Genomic DNA, 20,233 nt, shown 5'->3' on the forward strand with positions numbered 1-20,233 from the left:
AGAGGAAACTCCAGTCTAATTTGTTCCTAATGGGAGTTCTGCTCTGGATGCTGCTGGCAGGGCAGGCAAGTCTGTGCAGTGCAATTGTTTGTGCAGGTGACTACACCTGCAAGAACGTCTGCAACAGCAGTTCCGACTCCAACACCATCCAAATCCACACCCAGCATGCTTACCTCTCATGGGGGCCATAGTCTGTCCACCACCATGGAAGGAAACACCACTGCTTCTTCCCTTTCATGATCTGTGTCACCTGAAAGATCATCTTCCAAATGTGAGGGCCCCTCACCATCTCCCGAGTGTTTCTTTGGTGATTGCCAAATGTGGAACCACTCAGCTATTGGGGAATAGAGACTTCTGTTCCCTCTGCCACACTGAGCAACAGGTATATGCCATGAGGCACATCCAGATGGGATGGACCCACTCCCACTACTTTCCTTTTCTTTTTTCCTACCCCACCCCAGATTCATGTTGCCCCAATTATTCTGTTTTAGCTGAGGCTTTTTACATGGCAGCTCTATGCTTTTTCTAACACTTCTGCATGCTAAAAATCCATGCCCCCAGGCTGGCCTGGGTTGCAGCAGCCTTGCTTTTACATGCATTTCTTCAGCTTATAAGCATCCAGCATTGTCCTCCAGCAAGGAGGAAGGAGATGGATGTGAGCTTGAAGCCCCAGCAGTCAGTGGTTGAGGCTGCAGGGAGTGTAGGGTCCTTCTCTGCTGGCTCCTGGATGCTCTGGAGTGGAAGTGTTGGCAGGGGTAGAACCTGCAGCACATAAACTGCATTCTCTGTGCTTCCCAGGCTGGGCTTTGGATTAGTGTCTCAGAATTCAACTCACCCCGCAAACTAGGAGATTGCTGGCCACAGCCAGATTTGAACCTGTTCTCCTTTTCCTTGCAGTGCTCTTCCAAGCCTGTGGAAGAGGTGGACCCTTCTGCTGTTACAGAGACTATGGAAGCTGGGGCTTTAGAGAAGCATAGTGACAATGCAGGTGACATGCAGCCCTGTCAAATACCAGGGAGCCCTTGGTCCTCTTGAGACCCTGGCTGTATTTGGGGCAGGCGAGGGGCCAGGCGCTGGCACTGTCCCAGTCCCCATGGGTGCCCAGAGCCACACCCTGGGCTGTGCCGGGCTCCTCTTCAGGCCAGGCAGGCGGCAATCCTGCCACATGTCACCGCCCGGCGCAGAGGCTGGGGACATGGCTGCGCTGGCTCGGAGCGTGCTGGTGACAGGGTCCAGCCGGGGCATCGGGCTGGAGCTCGTGCGGCAGCTGGCCGCCAGCCCCCGGCCCCCCCAGCACATCTTCGCCACCTGCCGCGACCCCGAGGGCCCCAGAGGGAAGGTCAGTGTGGGTACAGGGAAGGTTGTGGTGCTGAGCCAGGTGGGCAGAGAGGATCCACGGTCCCCACATCCCTGTTGGCTTGCTGCCCTGGCTGGGTAGCCCAGGAGTGGGGGCTGAAGTGCTCTGGGGGTCTCATAACCCCCCCAGCTCCCTGGAGAAGTCAGTGCCCAGTGTGGCGGGGTGGGATGAGGCTGGAGAGGCCTCATGTATTCACCACTCACTCCTGCTGTGCCCATGGCTGGCCAACCCCTTTTCTGTGCTGGGATTACTCAGGAGGGGGGGCAGTTCCTAAGCCCAACAGCATCTGGGCTGGCTGTGGGGTTGCTGCCCTACCCCATCCACTGGGGATGGCCCTGTGCTCTTTCCCCACAGAAAGCAAAGCCACCCTGGCTCAGTGATCTGGGAGCAGGGGTGGGACACCTGACCATGCAGCCAGTGGCTTCTAACCTTCTCCCTTGCCCCATCACTTTATTTCCAGGCCCTGCAAGACTTAGCTGCCCAGCATTCCAGCATCAAACTGGTCCAGCTAGGTATGGAGCAACCTTTCTCCTTGCACCCAACATTGCTCTCCGATGACTTTGGAGGTGGGAGCAGGGGTGGCTTTTGCAGGAAGCTCTAGCCCTGACAGGTGGGGAGGGATCCATGGGGAGGCATCCATGCACACTTGGGTAAGCTTCTCCCTGCAAATTAAGCTGTGCCCTGGCTGGAGCAGTCAAACTGGCTTCAGAGGAGGCAGAGGTGGGTCCAGGCATCTCAGCTGAGCAAGTGTCATGGGAAAGGCATGACGCCTCTTCCCAAGGATGCTAAATACAGTGCCCAGGTTTTGGGCTAGGACACATGGGTTCACAAAGTGAACAAGGCAGGGCACAGTAACCACCTGGATGGTTCCTAAGGAGGAGGGTTGGTTGGAGGAGGTCATGGTTGGCATTTCTTTCAGGTAAATAATGGAGGAAAAAAACAGCTGAAAATGACACATGGGAAATCTGCCCAGCCTGGTACCCCAGGCTGATGCTCTGACCCAGAGGCACAGGATGTCCATAGTTTGGACTGGGGAGAAGTCCTCTTGGCCATTCCCTCCTTCTATGGATGTGGGCCAAATTCAGTGACCTTTTTCAGCAGCATTTGGGAGAAGCACAAGCAGCAAATGGACCTCGGCAGCCTAGGGAGAACAGCCAGGCTGGCATTTGGAATTGGCAAAGTTGGAATTGGGGTATTCACAGGAAAGAAGCTTCCAGGGTGCTGGACAGGTACAGGCTCTCACTGGGGAGGACAGTGTTTGGGTGAAGAGTGGGGAGATAAGGAGCACCAGTCTTGAGAAACAGAGATTTCCTGTGTTCCCCTGTGTCTGAGAGAGTGGGGGCTGCTTTTATTAATGAACAACTAAAAGAAAAACTAAATCCAAAAGAAATGTTTTGGCAAAGTGCCTGCACTAGGATTGCCATTGCTGTAAAAAGTGAGGTGGGAAGCAGCCATAGCTTCTAAATATTTGTATTTCATTGAAGCCAATAATAAGAAAATTGAATCAAGGCTATTCCATATCAGTACCTACCTATCTACCTACCTGCTTATTTGTTTAAAAGCACCTGAAAAGTTCAAATAACTTCAGTTCAAGTTCAACTTTTTAAATACTACTTAGAAAATAAGACATTCTTGAATTCAGGCTTTACTACAGAGAGGCAGCAAATCTCTCTTTTGCTATTAAGTAGGTTATTAAAATAAAATACCTTCTCTGTAATAAAAAATGAGCTGTGAAGCCCCAACTGGCAGTACCTGATGGGAAGAGCATGGCCAACATAAAAGGGACATCTCAAGGGACTGGCCATAACAAGAATAATCTTTTCTAAAAACACACACCCCAAGCCCCAACCTGTCAATAAAGTCCCAAAGTAAGCTTAAAAGCTCTTAAATATCAACAGCAACAAGATATTTTTTAAAAAAGAGAAGTTGCTTCAAGTTCTCTTGCTCCATAAAAAGGAAGAGTTGTCTTCAAACCAGTAACAGGCATAGACTCTTCAGGAAGAAAAGTTAAAAAAATAACTCAAAAATGTGTAAGATCTGTCACTTGTTTTCATTCTCTCTCTTTCTTTCCCACCCTTATTTCTTCCAGGGAGACAAGCATTGGTTATTTCATCAAATTTGGGGGTTAAGGACTAAAAATGTGTGGGTCCCACATGCCTTGGAGCAATGACTCAGCTAACCCAAATAGAGCAGTTAATCATTCACCAGGTGACCAAAAAATCCCTCACTTGTACTGGAGTGACAGAACCTTGAACTTCATCCCATTGTTATCCAAAGAAATAACTCCAAAGCACTCTGTGATTTGTCCTGCAATTAGACATGCAATATCCTCTTGAATCCCAAGACTCCTTCCCCTCCCAGCAGCCCCACAGCAGATTATCCCCATGGTGTTCCCCTCAAATGTTTTTAGGACACCTCTGCAAAGGTCTGGGCTGCACAACACAAGGTAGGAACAAGTCCCATGCTGCTCAGATACTTGCTTACCACCGTAAAAACATCAGGCTAGTTAAAAATGCCAGGGAAAAGGATCTCTTTGCTGCCCATCAGTGTACAAATATTCCAAGAAAGAAATCTTCAGCCTTGGAAACCTTTGCTAAGTCACTCTTTTCCAAGAATGAGAACAGAAACACAGCTCAGGGGCCAAAGTGTTGCAAAAAAATAATGAATCTGCAGTCCCCCACTCCCAGCAGGCTCATCACATTGGCATCTGCAAAAAACAGGCACAGAAACGTGCATGGCAACAAGGGCGCACTCCAACCTGCCCATACACGTGAATATTCATGGTTTTAAGGGCTCTGTGGTACACCTAAGGTATTAAAAAGCAATATATAAAGTTTAATGTTGGCCTAATTAGCCTGTTTCACATCCTGAAGGTATTTAGATGACCTTTTAAATAAACAAATGATGGCCACTTCAGTTGGTGAGTATCCAGGACAGGATGTAAATCCTAACAAACAACCCTGACAGCTGGATGCAAACTTAAAAAAACCACCACTTTTATTGCCTAAGTCAGAAAAATCCTGCAATTAAAACATGGCAGAATTTCAAAAGCTATACTAATACTTAAGCAAAGAGGAAGGCACTGGGGATGCTTATCCTTGTTAACCCAATTTCAGTTGTGCCTTGTTACTTGAGAGGGGTTGTCCTCACAACTTGCTCAGTAGGGATAGGGAAGTTCAGATTCAGAGCCTGCAACCAAATACTGCAGGTTACATCCCAAATCTTTTATTACTTGTACTCAGCTCATCTGTCAGCTCCAAAACCTTGTGGGTAACAGCATGAAGAAAAAAATGGCTCCCTGTGGAAATAAACTTGGGAGTGTCAGTGTGCAAGGACCAAGCATCCCTTGTACAATCAAAAATTCCTTAGATACAGAAAGCAAATACAGACAAATTTTTCCTACCAGTAGCCCCCACATGACCCAAAATGATTTGAATTAAGGTTTAATTCAGCTGAGGCTGCAAAACCAAGAGGTGAGGACAAACTGCTGCTCATTCCAATGTGCATAATCTGCTAAACCTGCTGCATCCTTTCTGGATAAGTGCGGCTTCCAGCCACAGCACAATTTCCAGTGGGTGCTGTGTGACCCATCAGAGCTATTCTTCCCTTTGCTTTTTCCCTGGCAGACACAGTGAATTTGCCCAGCATCCAAAGGGCCATGCAGGCTGTGGGGAATCATCTGAAGGACCAGGGCTTGAACCTGCTCATCAACAATGCAGGCATCAGCTCCCATGCCACACTGTGCTCCCTGGACTCACAGGAGATGCTCGACGTGTTCGCCACCAATGTGGTTGGGCCGCTCCAGGTGGTCAAGGTATGTCTGGACCTTTTGCATTTCTTCTCTTTGGGAAGATGTTCCATTATGGGAATAAGGGCACCTCCATGGATCTCCCCTGCCTACCCAGAGGAGCTCAGCAGCTTAGCCCACCCCAGCATCACCCTTAGTTCTTCCCCACCTGGAGCCTGTTCCAGGCTCACTGGGCCAGCTCACTCCTTTCCTGGGGAAGGAAAGGCTGGAGCCTGGCCCCTCCTTGGGGCATCTTCCCCATTCCCTGCACTTCTGCCAGGAGTGTCTGTCCAGCTGCTTGTCTGCAGTCTGTGACAGAGCCCTCCAGGATGGTCCTGAAATTTGGGTTCTCTTGCATGTTAATGGAGCATTGGTGTCTTTGCATCAGGAATTTCTGCCGCTCCTGGAGCAGGCAGCAAAGGCAGAGGGAAAGGAGGGTCTGAGCTGCAGCAGGGCTGCTGTCATCAACATCTCCTCCAAGCTGGGCTCCATCGGGCTGTGCCTCCATGTGCCACAGGCCCCCATGTACCCGTACCGGGCCAGCAAGGTGAGCTGCCAGGGAGGTGCTGGAGATGCTGTCCCAGGCATGGTGCCCATGGAGGGGAGGGAGCCCCCAGGTCACCCCCTGCCCCAGCCACCCATCCCCTGCCTGGTTCTCCCAGGTGGAAGCACAGAGACTGGGACAGCAGCAGCCAGGACTGAGCCTTTCCAGCAGGTCATGCTGATGCTTTGTTGCAGGACCAAGTCCCATTCCCCACCTCCACAGACATTTTGTGGCTATGAAATGTCTCCTCTCCTGCCCACCCATTCCCTGGGTTGTGCTGGCAGGGCTGTGCCTCTTCCAGGCTGCCCAGAACATGGTGACAAGGTGCTTGGCTGCAGAACTCCAGGACAAGGGGATCTTGTGCGTGGCCATCCATCCTGGCTGGGTGAAGACGGACATGGGCACACAGGAGGTACTGGGCTGTGCAGGGGAGGGTCAGCAGGACCCCCACTGAATCCCCATGTTCTGGGGAGGGCAGGGGCACTTGGGGGATTTTATGTGTTGCTGTGGCTGCCAGGACCATCTTCTGGAGCAGAGTAGGCAGGGAGAAGGCAGCAAGCTGCAACATACTGAGTATGTGGGATAGCCAGCCCTGTCTTCCCAAGCCAGCCTGGAGAGGTGTGGCAGTAAGGAAAAATATCCCCATGAGCATCATGGATGCTGCTCCCAGGCATGCACCCTCCCCAGGAGCTGCTCTCTGTTACAGCTCATTGTCCTTTTCTGCAGGCACCACTGACAGTGGAGCACAGTGTGAGGGGCATCCTGACCGTGCTGGCCAGCCTCTCACAGGACACCTCTGGAGCCTTCCTCGACTGGGAAGGGAACAGCCTGCCCTGGTGATGGACAGATGGACAGTGCCTCTTGCCCATACTGCAGCCTCTACTCGGTCACCCCTGCTTGGTTCACTCCTCTGCATGGTCACCCCTGCTCACTCCCAGCCCTCCCCACACTGCTGGGGAGAGGGAATCAGCCTGGGAAACAGCCTCTACCTCCTTTCCCACAGCATGTGTTACCTTTGCTCCCTCTGTACCCCTCACTCTGTAAACTCTGGCAGCTGATGTCTCTCTGCTCTGTCTCCACATTCAGTCTCAAACCTCTGTCTGAGCCTGGGGCAGGATCCCTGTGCTCTGCCCGAGTTCTGTGTGTCCCTCTGTCCCACCTGTGACCAGGCTTCCCCCTGCTGAGGGCAGAGAGCAGCTGCTCTCTGTGACCCCCAGCCCCTCAGGCAGCTCAGCCTGGGCAGGGGAAAGCCAGTCCTGCAGGGGCTCAGAAGATCTCTCTCCTCTCAGGAGAGGGCCCAGCTCCAGCTCCTCCAGTGCCTCCTGGAGGGGAGGTGTCCAGAGGGCACTCACGGTGCCATGGGAGCTGCTGGCTGGAACTCATGGGGGTGCCAGTGACAGCCCTGGGCTGGGGCAGCTCTGGGCACCACCAATCCCCAGGGCAGGAGTGGGATATCTGGAAAGGGGCACCCCATGAGCTGGCACTGCACAACAGAGCTGGGGGTCTCAGCAGGAGTTTATTGAGGATGTGGGGGAGGTGGGAGCAGTGCCAAAGGGACATCATGGCTGCCAGGATCCTGCAGTGGTGTCTCACCAGGGGATGACATTCCCTTCCCAGTCCAGGAAGGCGCCGGTGTCCTTCTCAGAGAGGGAGGAGAGGACCTTCAGCATCCCTTGCACGCTGTCATCCACTGTCACGGGGGGCTGTGGGGCACAGGGGGAGATGCAGCCCATGCCCAAGGCCTGGCTGGGAGCCCTGGAGCAGCTGGAGCCAGGGGAAAGAGCTGCTCCAGGGCAAAGGGAAAGCTGAAAACCCCAGGGAGAGGGACTGAGACGAGAACTGAGGGGATGGGGACACCCAGCACCCAGGACAGGGGGAGCTGCTCCAGCAGGGATCGGGCAGGCAGGGAAGCCACGGGCAGGGGCTCAGGACAGCAACTCCCAACCATGCAAAATCAGCCCCGGAGCTGTAATGGACCCGCCCCGGGGGAATTCCTACCGCGTGTCCCGCAGCGCTGCCCATGTCGGTTTGCACCCAGCCGGGATGGAGAGCGACGCAGAGGATGCCGTGCTCCTTGTACGCCAGGGACTGGCACTTGCTCAGCATGTTCAGAGCAGCCTGAGGGGAGACAATGAGGGACGGTGGTGGCAGGGGAAGGGGGGCTGCAAGGGGACCCGCAGCTGGGCAGGGAAAGCAAAGCTGTGACAGTACCTTGCTGCAGCGGTACGAGGTGACGTGCATCAACTCCCAACCAAAGGCAGAGGCGATGGAGCCACCAATGCTGGACATGTTGACGATGGCAGCCTTGCTGCAGCTCAGCCCTGAGCCTGGGCTGCCCTGGGCAGCCTTCTTCAGCAAGGGCAGAAATGCCTGAGAGGAGACAGAGGGGACAGGAGCACACATGGACACAGCACAGGGCAGGGGAGAAGCTCCTTCCACAGTGGGCAACATGGACACCAGCACTGGGGGGCATCCTCCCTCCTCTTCCCTGCCGGGCTCCAGCCCCTGAGCTCCAGCCCATGGCTGCCTGAGCTTCTCATTAACTGAGAGCCCATCAGGGCACCAGAGCTGTGACAGGAGCCCCTCCCACTGGCCCTTCATGCTTCTCCAGGACAGCCCAACGTGAGTGAGGGTCTCACCTGACCCATCAGCAGGGGTCCAATTGTGTTGGTGGTGTAAATCTCCCTCATGTCCTCTGATGTCTCGGTATCAAGCGTGTTCAACTTCACAATTCCAGCATTGTTGATGAGGAGGTTGAGCCCAGAGCCCCCCAGGTGCTCCCCAACCTTGGCTGCAGCTGCCTTGATGCTGGCGGGGTCAGAGACTTCTGCAGAGCCAACACAGGGAGGTCAGAGCCTGTGTCCCCGTGCTGGAGTCCCCTCTGCTCCCCCAGAGGTGGCAGTGCCCGATGGCCCTGCAGGCACCAGCCCATGGCACAGCTCCCTCCCAGCACGGGGCTCCCAGGGTGTGCCCAGCCTGGGCACTCGCCAGAGGAACTGGGGCAAAGGATCCGCACTCGGGGCACCTACCGAGCGGGATGATGATGATGTTGGGGTGCTTGGAGGCCAAATTCTGCAACTCCTGAAAGAGAGGGCACTGTGTAGGCATGGAGAGGCTGGAGGGGCTGTGCAGAGGCTCAGCCATTCCCAGGCAAAGCCCATGCCACTTCATCTCTGTCCTGCATCACTTTGTGTCCAACACCTGCTCCAGCTGCCACACCAATGGGGCTCTGTGCCTTCTATACATGCCTGGTGCCATTCCCCCCTCCATGTATCCCATGCAATTGGTCCTGTGGTGTCCCAAGCCGGCTGACCTGTGCTGCAGGTGCTTGACTGCAGCTCCAGCCCATTGCAAACACCATTCCTGATCCAGTCTCCCCCTGCCCAGTCTCACCTGTGCTCGCTGTCCCTTGGGGTCCCGACAGCCTGCAAAGATCCACTGAGGTGGGTTTGGCATCCTCAGGAAATGCTGGACGAGCCCCAGGCCGATGCCTCGGTTGGCCCCGGTGACCAGAAGGGAGCGGACGTGGAGCCCGGCCATGCTGCCCTGGCTGTGGCTGCACTGCTCCCGCCTGGACTCTGCCAGTGCCTTTTGCTACTTGGTTATCTCACATGTTCCCATGAAGACTTGCATCAGCTCGTGGCTCTCAGAAATTCTCTGCCTGCACCTCAATCTTTTGGCTCTGGTCCATACCCATGATCCACTTTTCCTGCTGGCTGTGGAATGATGCAAAGGGAGCCAAGTGTTCTGCCCAGGCAGGGAATGCCCTGGGCTGGGTGTCAGGAGTGTTGCTTTATGCTGCCAGACCTGAGCCTTTTGGTTTTCAGGGCCAGCACTATCCCTGTCCTTGCAGTGTGACACCCTCTCCCACCACCTCCCTCCCTCCTGGGATGCCAGGCCTGTCCCTCCCCTTGCCCAAGGTCAGGCAGGCGAGGCTGGACTCGCTGACTCTGCACACTGCAGTTTGTTGGCCTTAGTTTGTGCAATGCCAAGGCCAGGGCTGGGGATGGAGCAGTCAGGACAGGTGAATGCCCCTTGAGGACTTGAGGATGGAGCAGCCAGGACAGACAAGTGTTCCTTAACCACAAGAACAGGCTGAGAAACCTAGAAACCCTCCAGGACCACTGGGAAAAACCCTTCAGGGCTGACCAGAGTGACCCCTTTCCTCAGAGTCTGCTCTAACAGCACCTATAATATTTAAGTGTGATAGAAGGATAATCCCTGTGCCGTCCCTGGAAGTGCTCATGGACAGGCTGCATGGGCTTCTGAGCAATCTGGTCTAGTGTAAGGCATCCCTACTTGTTCAGGGGGGTTGGAACTAGATGGTCTTTAACATCCTTTCCAGCCCAAACTATGGCTCTGTGATGCTATGATAAAATTCAGGTTTGCCCCTGGGTGTGACTTTGGTGTAGCTGGGAGCCAGGGCTGTGCTCAGGCACTTGCACTGCAGGGGAACATCCAGCCCCAGGGTGGTCCAGGTGCTGCCCAGCTCTTTCCTGCAGTACTGAACCAATTGATGGACTGAACTCCCAGGGAAGCATGTGGTGGATTCAGGAGCTTTGGACAGGCCTGAGGATCACTGAATTATAGAATCATCCTCCAGAAGCTCCTGTTGCACCTAAAATCAATGGAGAACTATGACCTGCATGTTTCCATGTGTCCCCACCCTGCAGGGAGGGTCTGGGCATCTGATGGATGATGGATGGATTGTACTTGGTGGTCTTAGGGGTCTTTTCCTGTCTAAATGATCCTCTGATTCTGTGATCCCATTGCCTCCCCAGCTGGTTCCTGCTGCAGCATCACTCAAACTGCACAGACCATTTGCAACAGTGGAATACACACAATTAAGATAGTTCAGAGATGTTGTGTAGGTAGTTTAAAGTAATTAATAACCACTTCTGTGGGATGTGATTGGGCAGAACTAGGGTGCATGAGCTTGTGGAACCTCTCCTGCTCCAGCTGGAAATGCTGCTCCAACTTTGCTTTGCAAATGGACAATGATGAGTTCCCATGTTGAGGAGATCTGATCCACTATCCAAATGCAACTTTTCCAAATAAATCAGCCTTTTTCGGTAAGAGCAAACTCTGCTGCCTCCTCTTCTGTGTGTGTGGTGAGTTGACCCTGGCTGGATGCCTCACATTCACCAAAGCCTCTCTATCACTTCCCTCTGCAACTGGACAGGGGAGAGGAAAAATGTAACAAAGGTTCATGAGTCAAGATAAGGTCCAGGAGAGATCACTCTCCAAATACCATCACAGGCAAAACAATCTCAAACTGGGCATATTAACTGAATTTGTTACTAACAAAATCAGAGCAGGATAATAAGAAATAAGATAAATCTTAAAAATACCTTCCCTCCACCACTCCCTTTTTCCCAGCTCTACCTCCCCCTGCTCAGCAGTGCAGGGAGGCAGGGAATGGGGACTGTGGTCAGTTCATCACATATTTTCCCTGCTGTGACTGAGGAAGAAGAGTTGGAGTCCTTCCCCAGCTCCAGCATGGGGTCCCTCCTATGGCAGACAGTTCTCCATCAACTTCTCCAACGTGAGTCCATCTCCTGGGCAAGAATTCTCCACAAACTGCTGCAACATGGATCACCCTTCCCTGGGGTGCAGTCCTTCAGGCACAGGCATGGCTGCACCATGGGCTGCAAGAGAATCTCAGCTCCAGTGCCTGGAGCACCTCCTCCTCCTCCCTGTGCACTGACCTTGGTGTCTGCCGAGCTACTCCCCTCACATATTCTCACTCCACTCTTCTCTGGCTGCAATTACATCTGCACAATAACTTTTTTGTTTTCTTCTCAAATATGTTATCACAGCAGTGTTACACTGTGGCTGAAGGGTTTGGCCTTGGCCAGCAACACGTCTGCCCCTGGCTCTGCTGGACATGGAGGAGGCTCCTGGCAGCTTCCCCAGAAGGCCCACCCCACCAAAACCTGGCCACGCAAACCAAATACAGGGTGACAATTATATCCATCTTGCTGTGCCATTTCAGTGCCCCCAGTGTCAGCCCACTGATGGAACCACAGCCTCTGGCATGGAGATGGAAGGCACTGACTGCCCCAAGTCACAGCTGAACTGGGTGAGGGCAGGAATTTCCCATCCCTTCAACCAGAACATCTCCCAGGTTGCTTGACAGACTTGATGAAGTGGCTTTGATACCTTAACATGAGATAAAGGATGTGCGAGGCTGTTGTGGCAGGACGCTTCTTCCCATGGGCAACCATCTGGGGAAACCCTGGGATTACCTGGAGCTCAAACCAAAGCTAAAGGAAAGAACATAAAACCAAGATAGAGTTGCAGGGATGGTTTAGCATCACGTGTGAATCACTGAATGGCAAACTGCTCTGACTGGGCTTGGAAGAAACCTGTTGTTCCAACACCCCGCCATGGGCAGGGTCACCTTCCCTTAGGCCCAGAGCCCCATCCAACCTGGCCTTGGACACTTCCAGGGATGGGGCAGCCTCAGCTTCTCTGGCAACCTGTGCCAGGGCCTCACCCCGTTAGCAGGGAAGAATTTCCTCCTCATATCTAACCTAAACCTGCCTTTTTTTTTTCAATTTGAAGCCATTCCCCCTTATGCTATCACTCCAGGGTCCAAAGTCCTTCTCCAGCTCTCCTGCAACCGCTTTATGAACTGGAACCGGCTCTGACATCTCCCCAGACCCTTCTCTTCTAGAAGGGGACGCGCGTACCGAGGAAAAGCGGCGGGGTTGGGCACAGGGATAGGGCAGGACATAAAGATAAGGATGAGGATTAGGATTGGGGTGAGATGGGGAGGGCCGGGAGCCGGGCCCGCCCCGCCCCGCCCCGGAGGTGGCGCTGCCGGGCGCCGCTTCCCGTTCCGGGCCGCGCGGCCATGGCGGCGGCGGCCGCTCCGCCAGGCGGGGCGAGCCCGGGGCTGGCGGCGGGGGAGCGGTGAGGGGGCCCGGGAGGGGGGTCAGCCCTGCATGCCCTGAGCCCCCGCTTGACCCCAACCTCGTGTGGCCCAGCCCCGCCTGCCCTCAGCCCCGCCTGCCCTCAGCCCCAGCTGCCCTCCGCCCCGCCCGTCCTCAGCCACTGCCTGTCCTCAGCCCCTGCTTGCCCTCAGCCACTGCCTGCCTCCAACCTTTACCTTTTCCCAGCCTCTGCCTTTCACAGTTCAGTTATAGTTAAGACTTGGTTCCAGGCGAATTGTTATTGGGTGATAAATGTGGAAGGAGGTAGAAATAAATGTCCTCTCCTGTGTGGGAGACTTGCAGAAGGCCAGGCACACTCCAGAGGTGTGAGTGTCCCCCTCCACTGTCCCAGCAGGATACAGCAGGACCTGTGTGTCCCCAGCAGCGTCGCTTCCTTAGTACAAAGCCCTTAGCATGGGGGCTTGCACAGAAGTGGGTGCACTTGGGTGGATTTGAGCAGTCTCCTGGGTTTGTGGCTGTGCTTGGAGTGCAAAACCCTTCCGAGGGTGATGGAGCACTGCTTATGGCTTGGCGTCTTGTCTCTTCTCGTGTAGTCTTGTGTGTGTGGACAAGACTGTGGCTTCTCCCAAGCTCTATGTTCTGGAGCCGTGGATTGCTGACCTCTTGGTGAATTACGAGCAAGTGGATGAGCGTGAGAATTTCCTGGCTGGGCAGGTGGTGCGGGTAGGTACCCAGAGGGCCCGTCCCAAAGTGCTCCAACAGCCTTTGAAATCAGTTCTGGGAAGTTCACAGTGCTTCCCAGTTTGCTGGCTGTGGATGTGCAACTCTTCCTCCTCAACATCTCTGATGTTAATTTTTGTTTTGAGGAGGAAAAGCTTGGTGTTGTGACCGCCTTCCTGTGAAACTTGTTCCAGGTCTATGAATAAGAGTTCTTTTTTTATTCCCTTTCTCCAATCTCCTGACAGGTCTTGAGTGACTCGAGTGCAGCTGGCCAGCCTGGGCTGCTCCAGGACGCAGTGGTGCAGGTCTCTGACGGATCCTGCTACATCCGTGTGGTCATTACAGCCGAGGCTCTGCAGGCAGAGGAAAAGTGGGTTCCACCGTGGCTTGGCGTGGCTGGGACAGCAGTTCTGCACAGCTGCTGGGAGCACCTGGGGCTCCTGCCTGCTCTTGTCTCAGGTTGTGTTAAGCTAAAGCAACCTCAGGGTGGGAAGCTGGTGTGAAAGAGCTGCTCAGAGAAGAAAGCTGGAATGCTCTTGCTGCGGTGTCTGCTGGTTGGGATGGGCAGGGATCCATGGCAGAAACTGTGATGCCATTAGAAAGGACTGTAAAGCCCTTGGGTTTTGTGGAAGGAGCCAGATCATTAACCATGGTAGCCTGGGCTGCTCCTTCAGTGCTTTCCTCCACTTCCCCATTTGGACACCCTTAAACTCTTGGGGTGCTGGCAGCAGAGAGCCAAGGATAAGCAGCAGAAAGATGCTGCTCTTAGGCAGGAATTACTAAGGAGCCCTTGGTGCCTGCTGCTCATGCTGAGACACGTTCCAGAACGCCCCAATGTGGCTGGCAGAGCTCTTGCAGGAGCCCCACTGTGTGTCTGGGGGGGTCCAGCTCTGTTCTTCAAGGCACTCCTGCTCTGCTCCCTTTCCAGCGCCCACCTGCAGCTCAGGCTTTCCAGCCTTAATTGCAGAATTATCGTCCTGCAGAAGTACACGGTGTGTTTTCAGGACGAGGCCAGGCTGGTAAGTGCTCTGAGGAGTGGAAGCAGCCTGTTCCTTTACCTTGCTGTGCTCCCTGCACTCTTGCCTGCTCCCAGGAGCTGAAGGCAGGTGATGGGTGGCCTTTCATTTCCATCTGCAGCTCCTGTGGGGCCTGTGGCAGCTGACCTGGCAGGGATGAGCCCTCATTGGGGTACATCTTTCCTCAACGGGGTGCATCTTTCCCTGGGTCACCTGGCTGTCACCTCTGCCTGTTGGACAGCTGCAGAAGGCCTGCATGGGCTGGTGGCAGAGAAGCCCACTGTCCCCTTGCAGTGGTTCAGAGGTGTCCCCACAGACTCCTCTGGCCTGGCCCACCCTGCTGTGTGGCTCTTGTGGAGCCGTCAGCTGACACAGGAAGACACAAACTCCTGTTTGAAGGGGGGCTGTCCTTTTTGAGGAGACCTTCTCTTAGACTGGAGGGTTGGTGGCAGAGCTGGGGTGGGTGTGGGAGTGCTGGCTGGCCCCAGGGAGGGCAGGGGCAGTGGTGGGACTCAGAGCTGCCTTCTCCCCACAGGAGGACTGCGAGTTTTACCTCACGGCCCAGCAGTTCATCGTGCTGCCCATGCAGAGGCAGAGGATGGAATCATCTGATGGGTAAGGCCCATGGGATGCCTGGGTGGGGCTGTGCTCAGGGGGACTTCTTCATCTTCCCCACAGCAGCACTGACCCTGGGAGTCCTGCTTGTGGCAATCCCTTTTAAAGGAGGGATTGTCTCCAAAGCAAGGGAGAAGGGAGATAGGGACTTGGAGGGAATCAGTAACTGGCTTCTTTCTTGCTGCAGGAACCAGAATCCCTCTGTGATGAAGAAGATAAAGGAGCTCTGGCTGTGAGTATGGGGCTGAGGGATGTATCCAGGTACCCTGATGTGTGCAGCCTCAGACTGGCGTTAGAGCAGGCTGGCAAGGGCTGGCACAGGTTATGGCAGCTCCTGGTTAACCTGTGTGACTCCTTGCCCTGGAATGTGACAGACTTGAATAGACTGGGAAAAATGAAATTGTGGTGGCACATTGCCAGCCTCTTCCTCTGAGCTAGGAGGAAACACCTGAGGGGACCTTGTTCCTGCCAGTGGTGGGCAGCACAGCTCTGTGGGTCAGCCCTGCACAGCTCATCCTTCATCCTTGGAGATCCAATACTGGAGATCCCCAGGGCCTTCAATCCATCCATCTCCAGGGGTGAGGCTTCCTGATGGCTATTGCTGGCATACTGAGCATGTGGCCAGATCAGCACCCAGTGAGGGATCCACTACTTTCACAAGCTGCTTCTTCCAATCCAGGCTGCTTGACCTGTGGCCAAGAGCTGTGTATGTCCCAGCCCTAACCTGGCTTTGTCTTCTCCTTGGTCATTGCAGGAGGAATCTTGCTGTGAGGAATGCTCCCAGCTCAGGTAAAGGGTTGTGGGGGGGCATGCAATGCTCTGAGTGCCTGGGGGAGCCCTTGGGTTTCCTCAGCTTGGTCTGTGTTAGGCAGAGGTAGCACAGACCTGGTCAGATCTCACAAGTGTACATTGCTAAGCCCAAAGCAGGAAGAGATAATGCTGATAGCTGAAGCAGAGTGGGACATTAAATGCCTGTGCTCGTGTTTCTGGTCCAGGATTTGTGAAGAAAGGAAATATAATTTTTAGAAGCAAAGGAAATGCAGAATTGTGGCTGCTCCCACAGGTTTCAGTGTCATGACAGTCACTAAGTCATGCAGCAGGGTGAAAGTGTTTGCAAGTGAGGCTTGCCTGAGTTCAGCTGTCTCCTCCACTGATGTCTGTGTGTTCTTGCTCTAGAGCCCTCTGTCTCTCAGCTGATTGATGCCATAGGACAGAACCAGCTGGAGATTTTGAAGGAAAATGCTGAGGAATGCTTGGATTTATGGAAATCAAAGGAGAAGCCAGTGACAGTGGAGGATGAGGTTCCCATCACCCAGTGGGAGGCAGAGCGCAAGAAGGAGGTCAGTCTGTCCTGCTGGCACAGCTTGGGGTGCTCTGGTGGGTGGGAGAAGGAAGGAAAGGACAGTGGGCAGAGCTGGAGGTTTGCTGGGGAGGGAGATGGTGTTGGGTGGGCAGGCACAGGTGGACTCCTGCATCTGGAGAGGGACTGCCCAGCAAAAACCTTGTCACATGTCTCATTTCAGCAGGGTGAGGATGTTTTCATGGTCCCAGTCAGTGCCCTGGTGATCCCTCCTGAGGAGGAGGCAGTGGTTTGTGATTCTTCTGAGGCAGTGTCTGCAGGGTACACAGGTAGGCACCCAGGCATGTGGAATTAGGGGCTCCCTGGGGTGGGGAGAAGAGTTCCCTTGCTCTGGGTGTGCCTCATGCTGGGGATATGACCAACAGTGCCCCTTTCATTGCAGATACAAGCCAAGCAGCTCCTGGAAAGAGTAGTGATGACAGGACAGTGCCAGGAGACCCAAGTGTTGTATCTCAAATCAGCTGTGAGTAGCAGAATCTGCAGATCCTGGAATGACTTGTGTTGGAAGGGACCTTAAAGAATATCTAGCCCCAATCTCTTCTATGAGTAGGGACACATTGCACTAGACCAGGTTGCTCCAAGCCCTGTCCAACTTAGCTTTTAACACCTTCCAGGGCTGGGGCAGCCACATCTTCACTGGGCAACATGTGCCAGGGCCTCCCCACCCTCACAGGGAAGAATTTCTTAAAAATATCTAACTGCTCTCTGTCAGTGTGAGGCCATTCCCCTTTGTCTGCCACTCCATGGCCTTGTCTAAAGTCCTTCTCCAGCCCTCTTGGAGCCTCTTTAGATACTGGAAGGTTCTTGAAGGTCTCCTTAGAGCTTTCAATTCTCCAAGCTGAATAATCCCAACTCTCTCAGCCTGTCTCCATAGCAGCAGTGCTCCAGCCCTTGGATCATCCTCATGGCATCCTATGAACGCTCCAGATCTCATCCAGCCTTTAGTTTCCTCTACAGTTGGCTCAGCCCATCTCCCTGGATTGAGTGGAGGAGGTACTGGTGTGGCCAGGTCTTTGGGAGACGTTGAGCAGGCAGGGGATGGTCCCAGTCCTCAAGCTTCTTGAAGCTGCAGCTTTGGTTGGTTGTGCTGGGACCACAAGAAGTCATTTTGATGCCACCACTGAGCGTGAGTCTCCTGCCCTGGTGTGGGCTCCTTGCTGGCTCTGGCTCAGCACCACCATGGGTTTGTGTCACCTTACTTGGCTTGGTGTCACCAAGCTTTGCTGCAGAATTACCTGTGGAAGCTCCATGTGGAGGAGGAGCTGAAGGGAAGAACTGTCCTGGGCAGTGCAGGGTGTAGGAGAAGGCCTTCTTCATAGCTGCCTGCTCTCTGGGCAGTGTCTGCCTCTCCACCGCCTGCCCTGTGAGATCTTGGAGAGGATCTCACTGGGATATGCCACATTTTGGGCTGGAAAGGGCTGCAGAGCTCCCCTCAAGAGCTGTCTCTGAGATCTTGTGCACAGGGGACCCACAGGGAATGGGCAGCTGCTTTCTTTGCTAAAATCAACCCTCTGGCTTCTTCATTGCAGGTGCTGCATCACCAACCTTGTCAGATAGCCTGGAGGGATCCCTGGACAACCCCTGGAATAGGATGCCCTCGTTGTCTTTGACCCCAAGCTCTTCAGATGGTGAGTCCCCGTGTCCCAGGGCATCCAAGCTGCCTTCCTGGCAGGAGACAGCTCCACTCTTCTTAATGATGCTGGCTTGATTTCCCCTGGCCATAAAGCAGTGCTGTGGTGTTCCCATAGCCTGGATCTGCATCATTCCAGCCCTGCCACTCTTCCTGTGTGCCAGGGCAGGTCCCACCACCACCCTGCTCAAACTGACTGTGCTTTTCCTCTTACTAGAGAAGACCTTTCAATCTGACCCTCCCCTGAAGACCAAGAAAGATGTGGCTGCTGACAGCAACACCACTGACCTGTTGGAAGTGTGCAGCCAGAGCTCTGCTGAGGGCTCACCGCGGGGAGAGCCAGCACAGACCTCCTCTCCCTCCCTGCTCCGCTGCTACAGCCATCCCAGTCTGGTGGAGATCAGCACCAGTGAGGCAGCATCAGCTGCCTGGGATGCCCTGTGTGCTGATCAAAGCCTGCAGAGATCCAGGGCCTCTCAGCCCACCCTGCCCACTCTTTCTCCAGCTTTCCCAGTCTTGCCCAGCAGCAGCTTGCAATCGCCGCCTGGCAGGATTCCTCACAGGGAGCAGGCCTGCTCCAGTGGCACAGCTTCCTCTGCAGAGGCGTTGAAGCCTGGACTGGCTCACACCAGGACAAAGGGAGGAGAGACTGTGGTTGCCAAGAGGAAGCTGGTGGAGGAAGATGAGCAGGCCTGCAGTGAGCAGCAGCATCTCCCAGGCACCTCAAAGCACAGGGGGAGAGGCACACGCAAGGGATCGGTGCTCGGGAGCCCACAGGGGGCAAAGAAGAGCAGAAAGGAGACAGGGCTGCGAAATAAAAAGGAGCTTGAGGAGGAGGAAGAGGAAATGGAGGAGGAGGAAGAGCAAGCATCCCCTGCAGGAGCTGGGCCCAGCTCCAGGCCAGAGCAGTGCAGTGCTCGGGAGTCGGTAAATACAAAGCAGCTGGTGAGGTCCCCTGAGGGCTGGGGGGGCTCTCTGTGCCCACAGCACTGGTCTCCATCCCCAAGATCTTTCCTCACCTGGCTGGTGGGGATGGGAAATTGAATGCAGGTGTCAGTGTAGATGGTGGAGGACCTGGGAATCATGAGGGAGTCATGTAATCACTTAGGCTGGAAAAGAGCTCCTGAGATGGAAGTCTAACCATTCCTCAGCACTGTCAAGCCACCACTGAACCATAGCCCCAGCTGCCATATCCACAGGTCTTTAAATCCCTCCAGGGATGGTGAAGATGTGGTTTAGCCTGAGTTAAACAATTGGGTAGGAACAAACAGTTGCTGGAGCATCTTCTGAGCTATCTGGGTAAAAGATCAGAAGCAAGGGAGAGACACCCCAATCCTAGGTGTTTTCCTGGGGTTATTGGGCTCTCAGGCTGCATGGGGCAGCACTCTGGGTACTCTGGCTGGAGCAGACTCATCTCACCCTCCCCTTTGCTTTTGTAGTTCATGGAGAGACCACCCCAGTACCAGTACGAGGCGCCGAGCCCCGAGCTCTGCCAGCAGGTACAATCTATCAGGTCAGTGCCATATCAGCCATGGACTCGTGGCTGTCCCTTGTTCCTGCAGTGGGACTCACATACCTATAGTGGGTCCCCAACCTCTGCCCTACCCCTTGTCACCAGCTGCCCCAGTGGCATGTCCACAGCTGGGTTTCTTCTCACCCTGGCTCCTCCTGTCTGGTTTTGCAGGATATCAAAGGCAATGCTGATGTGGGCATGCTGGATGCTGACTGAGGAGGAGGAGGAGGAGGAGGAGGAGGAGGACTCCTGAGCCCAGCCCATCTTTCATTTCTTTGTTTCTTCAGTGGGTTTGTCAGAACACTGGGATGAGTGGTTGGGGGAGGGATGTGGGGGTACCAGAAGCACTGTGCCTCAAGAGACTGCTGAGTGGGCTCGCCTGGCTGCAGAAACCCTGGTTCCAGAGGTGCTGGCATATGACCTGTTGAAAGCCAATACCCTCAGTGCCAAGAGGGGAGAAAAGCATTCATTCAGGCATGCCTATATGTGAACCAACATCCCTCTCCCACCTCTTCATCCTTTTCAAATGCCTTGTCCCAGCAGGTGGGGACAAGAGGTGACCCAGTGCCACCGTAGCAGCAATGGCAGAGGCCCCACAAGCTGATCTTGCTCCAAAGGTACCCCAGGAGCTTGTATGGTTTATTGAATAAGTTTAGGTAGGGTCCTGCACTGTTTATTACAAAAAATATCCCGCAGGGTTATGCTGTAGAAATTAAAAATTGTATATTTTTTAAATACACAGCTCTTGTATTAAAAAAAAAAAGAAAAAAGAAAAAAGAAAAAAACCCCAAA

The 20,233-nt window shown here is 54.2% G+C and overlaps 3 protein-coding genes across 5 annotated transcripts; 2 read left to right on the top strand and 1 right to left on the bottom strand.

Annotated features, from left to right (window-relative positions):
- The first annotated feature begins 1,180 nt into the window (after positions 1-1,180).
- Positions 1,181-6,746, top strand: LOC134424291 (C-signal-like). Its single transcript, XM_063167952.1, has 6 exons — positions 1,181-1,339; positions 1,818-1,869; positions 4,984-5,171; positions 5,533-5,691; positions 5,990-6,100; positions 6,415-6,746. The coding sequence occupies exons 1-6, from the start codon at positions 1,196-1,198 to the stop codon at positions 6,526-6,528; spliced, it is 768 nt and encodes a 255-aa protein (XP_063024022.1). The 5' UTR covers positions 1,181-1,195; the 3' UTR covers positions 6,529-6,746.
- A 439-nt stretch (positions 6,747-7,185) lies between these two features.
- Positions 7,186-9,554, bottom strand: LOC134424290 (C-signal-like). Its single transcript, XM_063167949.1, has 6 exons — positions 9,082-9,554; positions 8,718-8,769; positions 8,328-8,515; positions 7,900-8,058; positions 7,687-7,806; positions 7,186-7,391 (listed from the first exon to the last, which is right to left on the bottom strand). The coding sequence occupies exons 1-6, from the start codon at positions 9,226-9,228 to the stop codon at positions 7,278-7,280; spliced, it is 780 nt and encodes a 259-aa protein (XP_063024019.1). The 5' UTR covers positions 9,229-9,554; the 3' UTR covers positions 7,186-7,277.
- A 2,992-nt stretch (positions 9,555-12,546) lies between these two features.
- On the top strand, positions 12,547-20,226 carry LOC134424292 (uncharacterized). Of its 3 annotated transcripts, none has more exons than XM_063167953.1 (15): positions 12,547-12,606; positions 13,181-13,310; positions 13,553-13,677; positions 14,236-14,326; positions 14,859-14,938; positions 15,126-15,170; positions 15,693-15,727; positions 16,115-16,278; positions 16,462-16,567; positions 16,681-16,761; positions 17,160-17,291; positions 17,828-17,926; positions 18,146-18,855; positions 19,368-19,441; positions 19,613-20,226. In XM_063167953.1, exons 1-15 carry the CDS (start codon positions 12,548-12,550, stop codon positions 19,692-19,694), a joined length of 2,013 nt encoding a protein of 670 aa, XP_063024023.1. In that variant the 5' UTR covers position 12,547; the 3' UTR covers positions 19,695-20,226. The 3 variants fall into 3 exon arrangements, with proteins under 3 accessions (XP_063024023.1, XP_063024024.1, XP_063024025.1); XM_063167954.1 differs by having other exon boundaries at positions 16,465-16,567; XM_063167955.1 differs by lacking the exon at positions 17,160-17,291.
- Positions 20,227-20,233: the final 7 nt, after the last annotated feature.

Source organism: Melospiza melodia, chromosome 13 (assembly GCF_035770615.1).
Source record: "Melospiza melodia melodia isolate bMelMel2 chromosome 13, bMelMel2.pri, whole genome shotgun sequence".
Classification (NCBI taxonomy): Eukaryota; Metazoa; Chordata; class Aves; order Passeriformes; family Passerellidae; genus Melospiza; species Melospiza melodia.

What these genes read in the sequence shown, in the direction of transcription:
- LOC134424291 (XM_063167952.1), top strand. Translation starts at nt 1,196, where the DNA reads ATGGCTGCGCTGGCTCGGAGCGTGCTGGTGACAGGGTCCAGCCGGGGC. An exon ending in CCGAGGGCCCCAGAGGGAAG is followed by an intron (nt 1,340 to 1,817) that starts GTCAGTGTGGGT and finishes CTTTATTTCCAG; the next exon opens with GCCCTGCAAGACTTAGCTGC. An exon ending in CATCAAACTGGTCCAGCTAG is followed by an intron (nt 1,870 to 4,983) that starts GTATGGAGCAAC and finishes TTTCCCTGGCAG; the next exon opens with ACACAGTGAATTTGCCCAGC.
- LOC134424290 (XM_063167949.1), bottom strand. Translation starts at nt 9,228, where the DNA reads ATGGCCGGGCTCCACGTCCGCTCCCTTCTGGTCACCGGGGCCAACCGA. An exon ending in GACCCCTGCTGATGGGTCAG is followed by an intron (nt 8,059 to 8,327) that starts GTGAGACCCTCA and finishes GTCTCCTCTCAG; the next exon opens with GCATTTCTGCCCTTGCTGAA. An exon ending in GCAGCGCTGCGGGACACGCG is followed by an intron (nt 7,392 to 7,686) that starts GTAGGAATTCCC and finishes TGTGCCCCACAG; the next exon opens with CCCCCCGTGACAGTGGATGA.
- LOC134424292 (XM_063167953.1), top strand. Translation starts at nt 12,548, where the DNA reads ATGGCGGCGGCGGCCGCTCCGCCAGGCGGGGCGAGCCCGGGGCTGGCG. An exon ending in AGGCAGAGCGCAAGAAGGAG is followed by an intron (nt 16,279 to 16,461) that starts GTCAGTCTGTCC and finishes GTCTCATTTCAG; the next exon opens with CAGGGTGAGGATGTTTTCAT. An exon ending in GACCCCAAGCTCTTCAGATG is followed by an intron (nt 17,927 to 18,145) that starts GTGAGTCCCCGT and finishes TCCTCTTACTAG; the next exon opens with AGAAGACCTTTCAATCTGAC.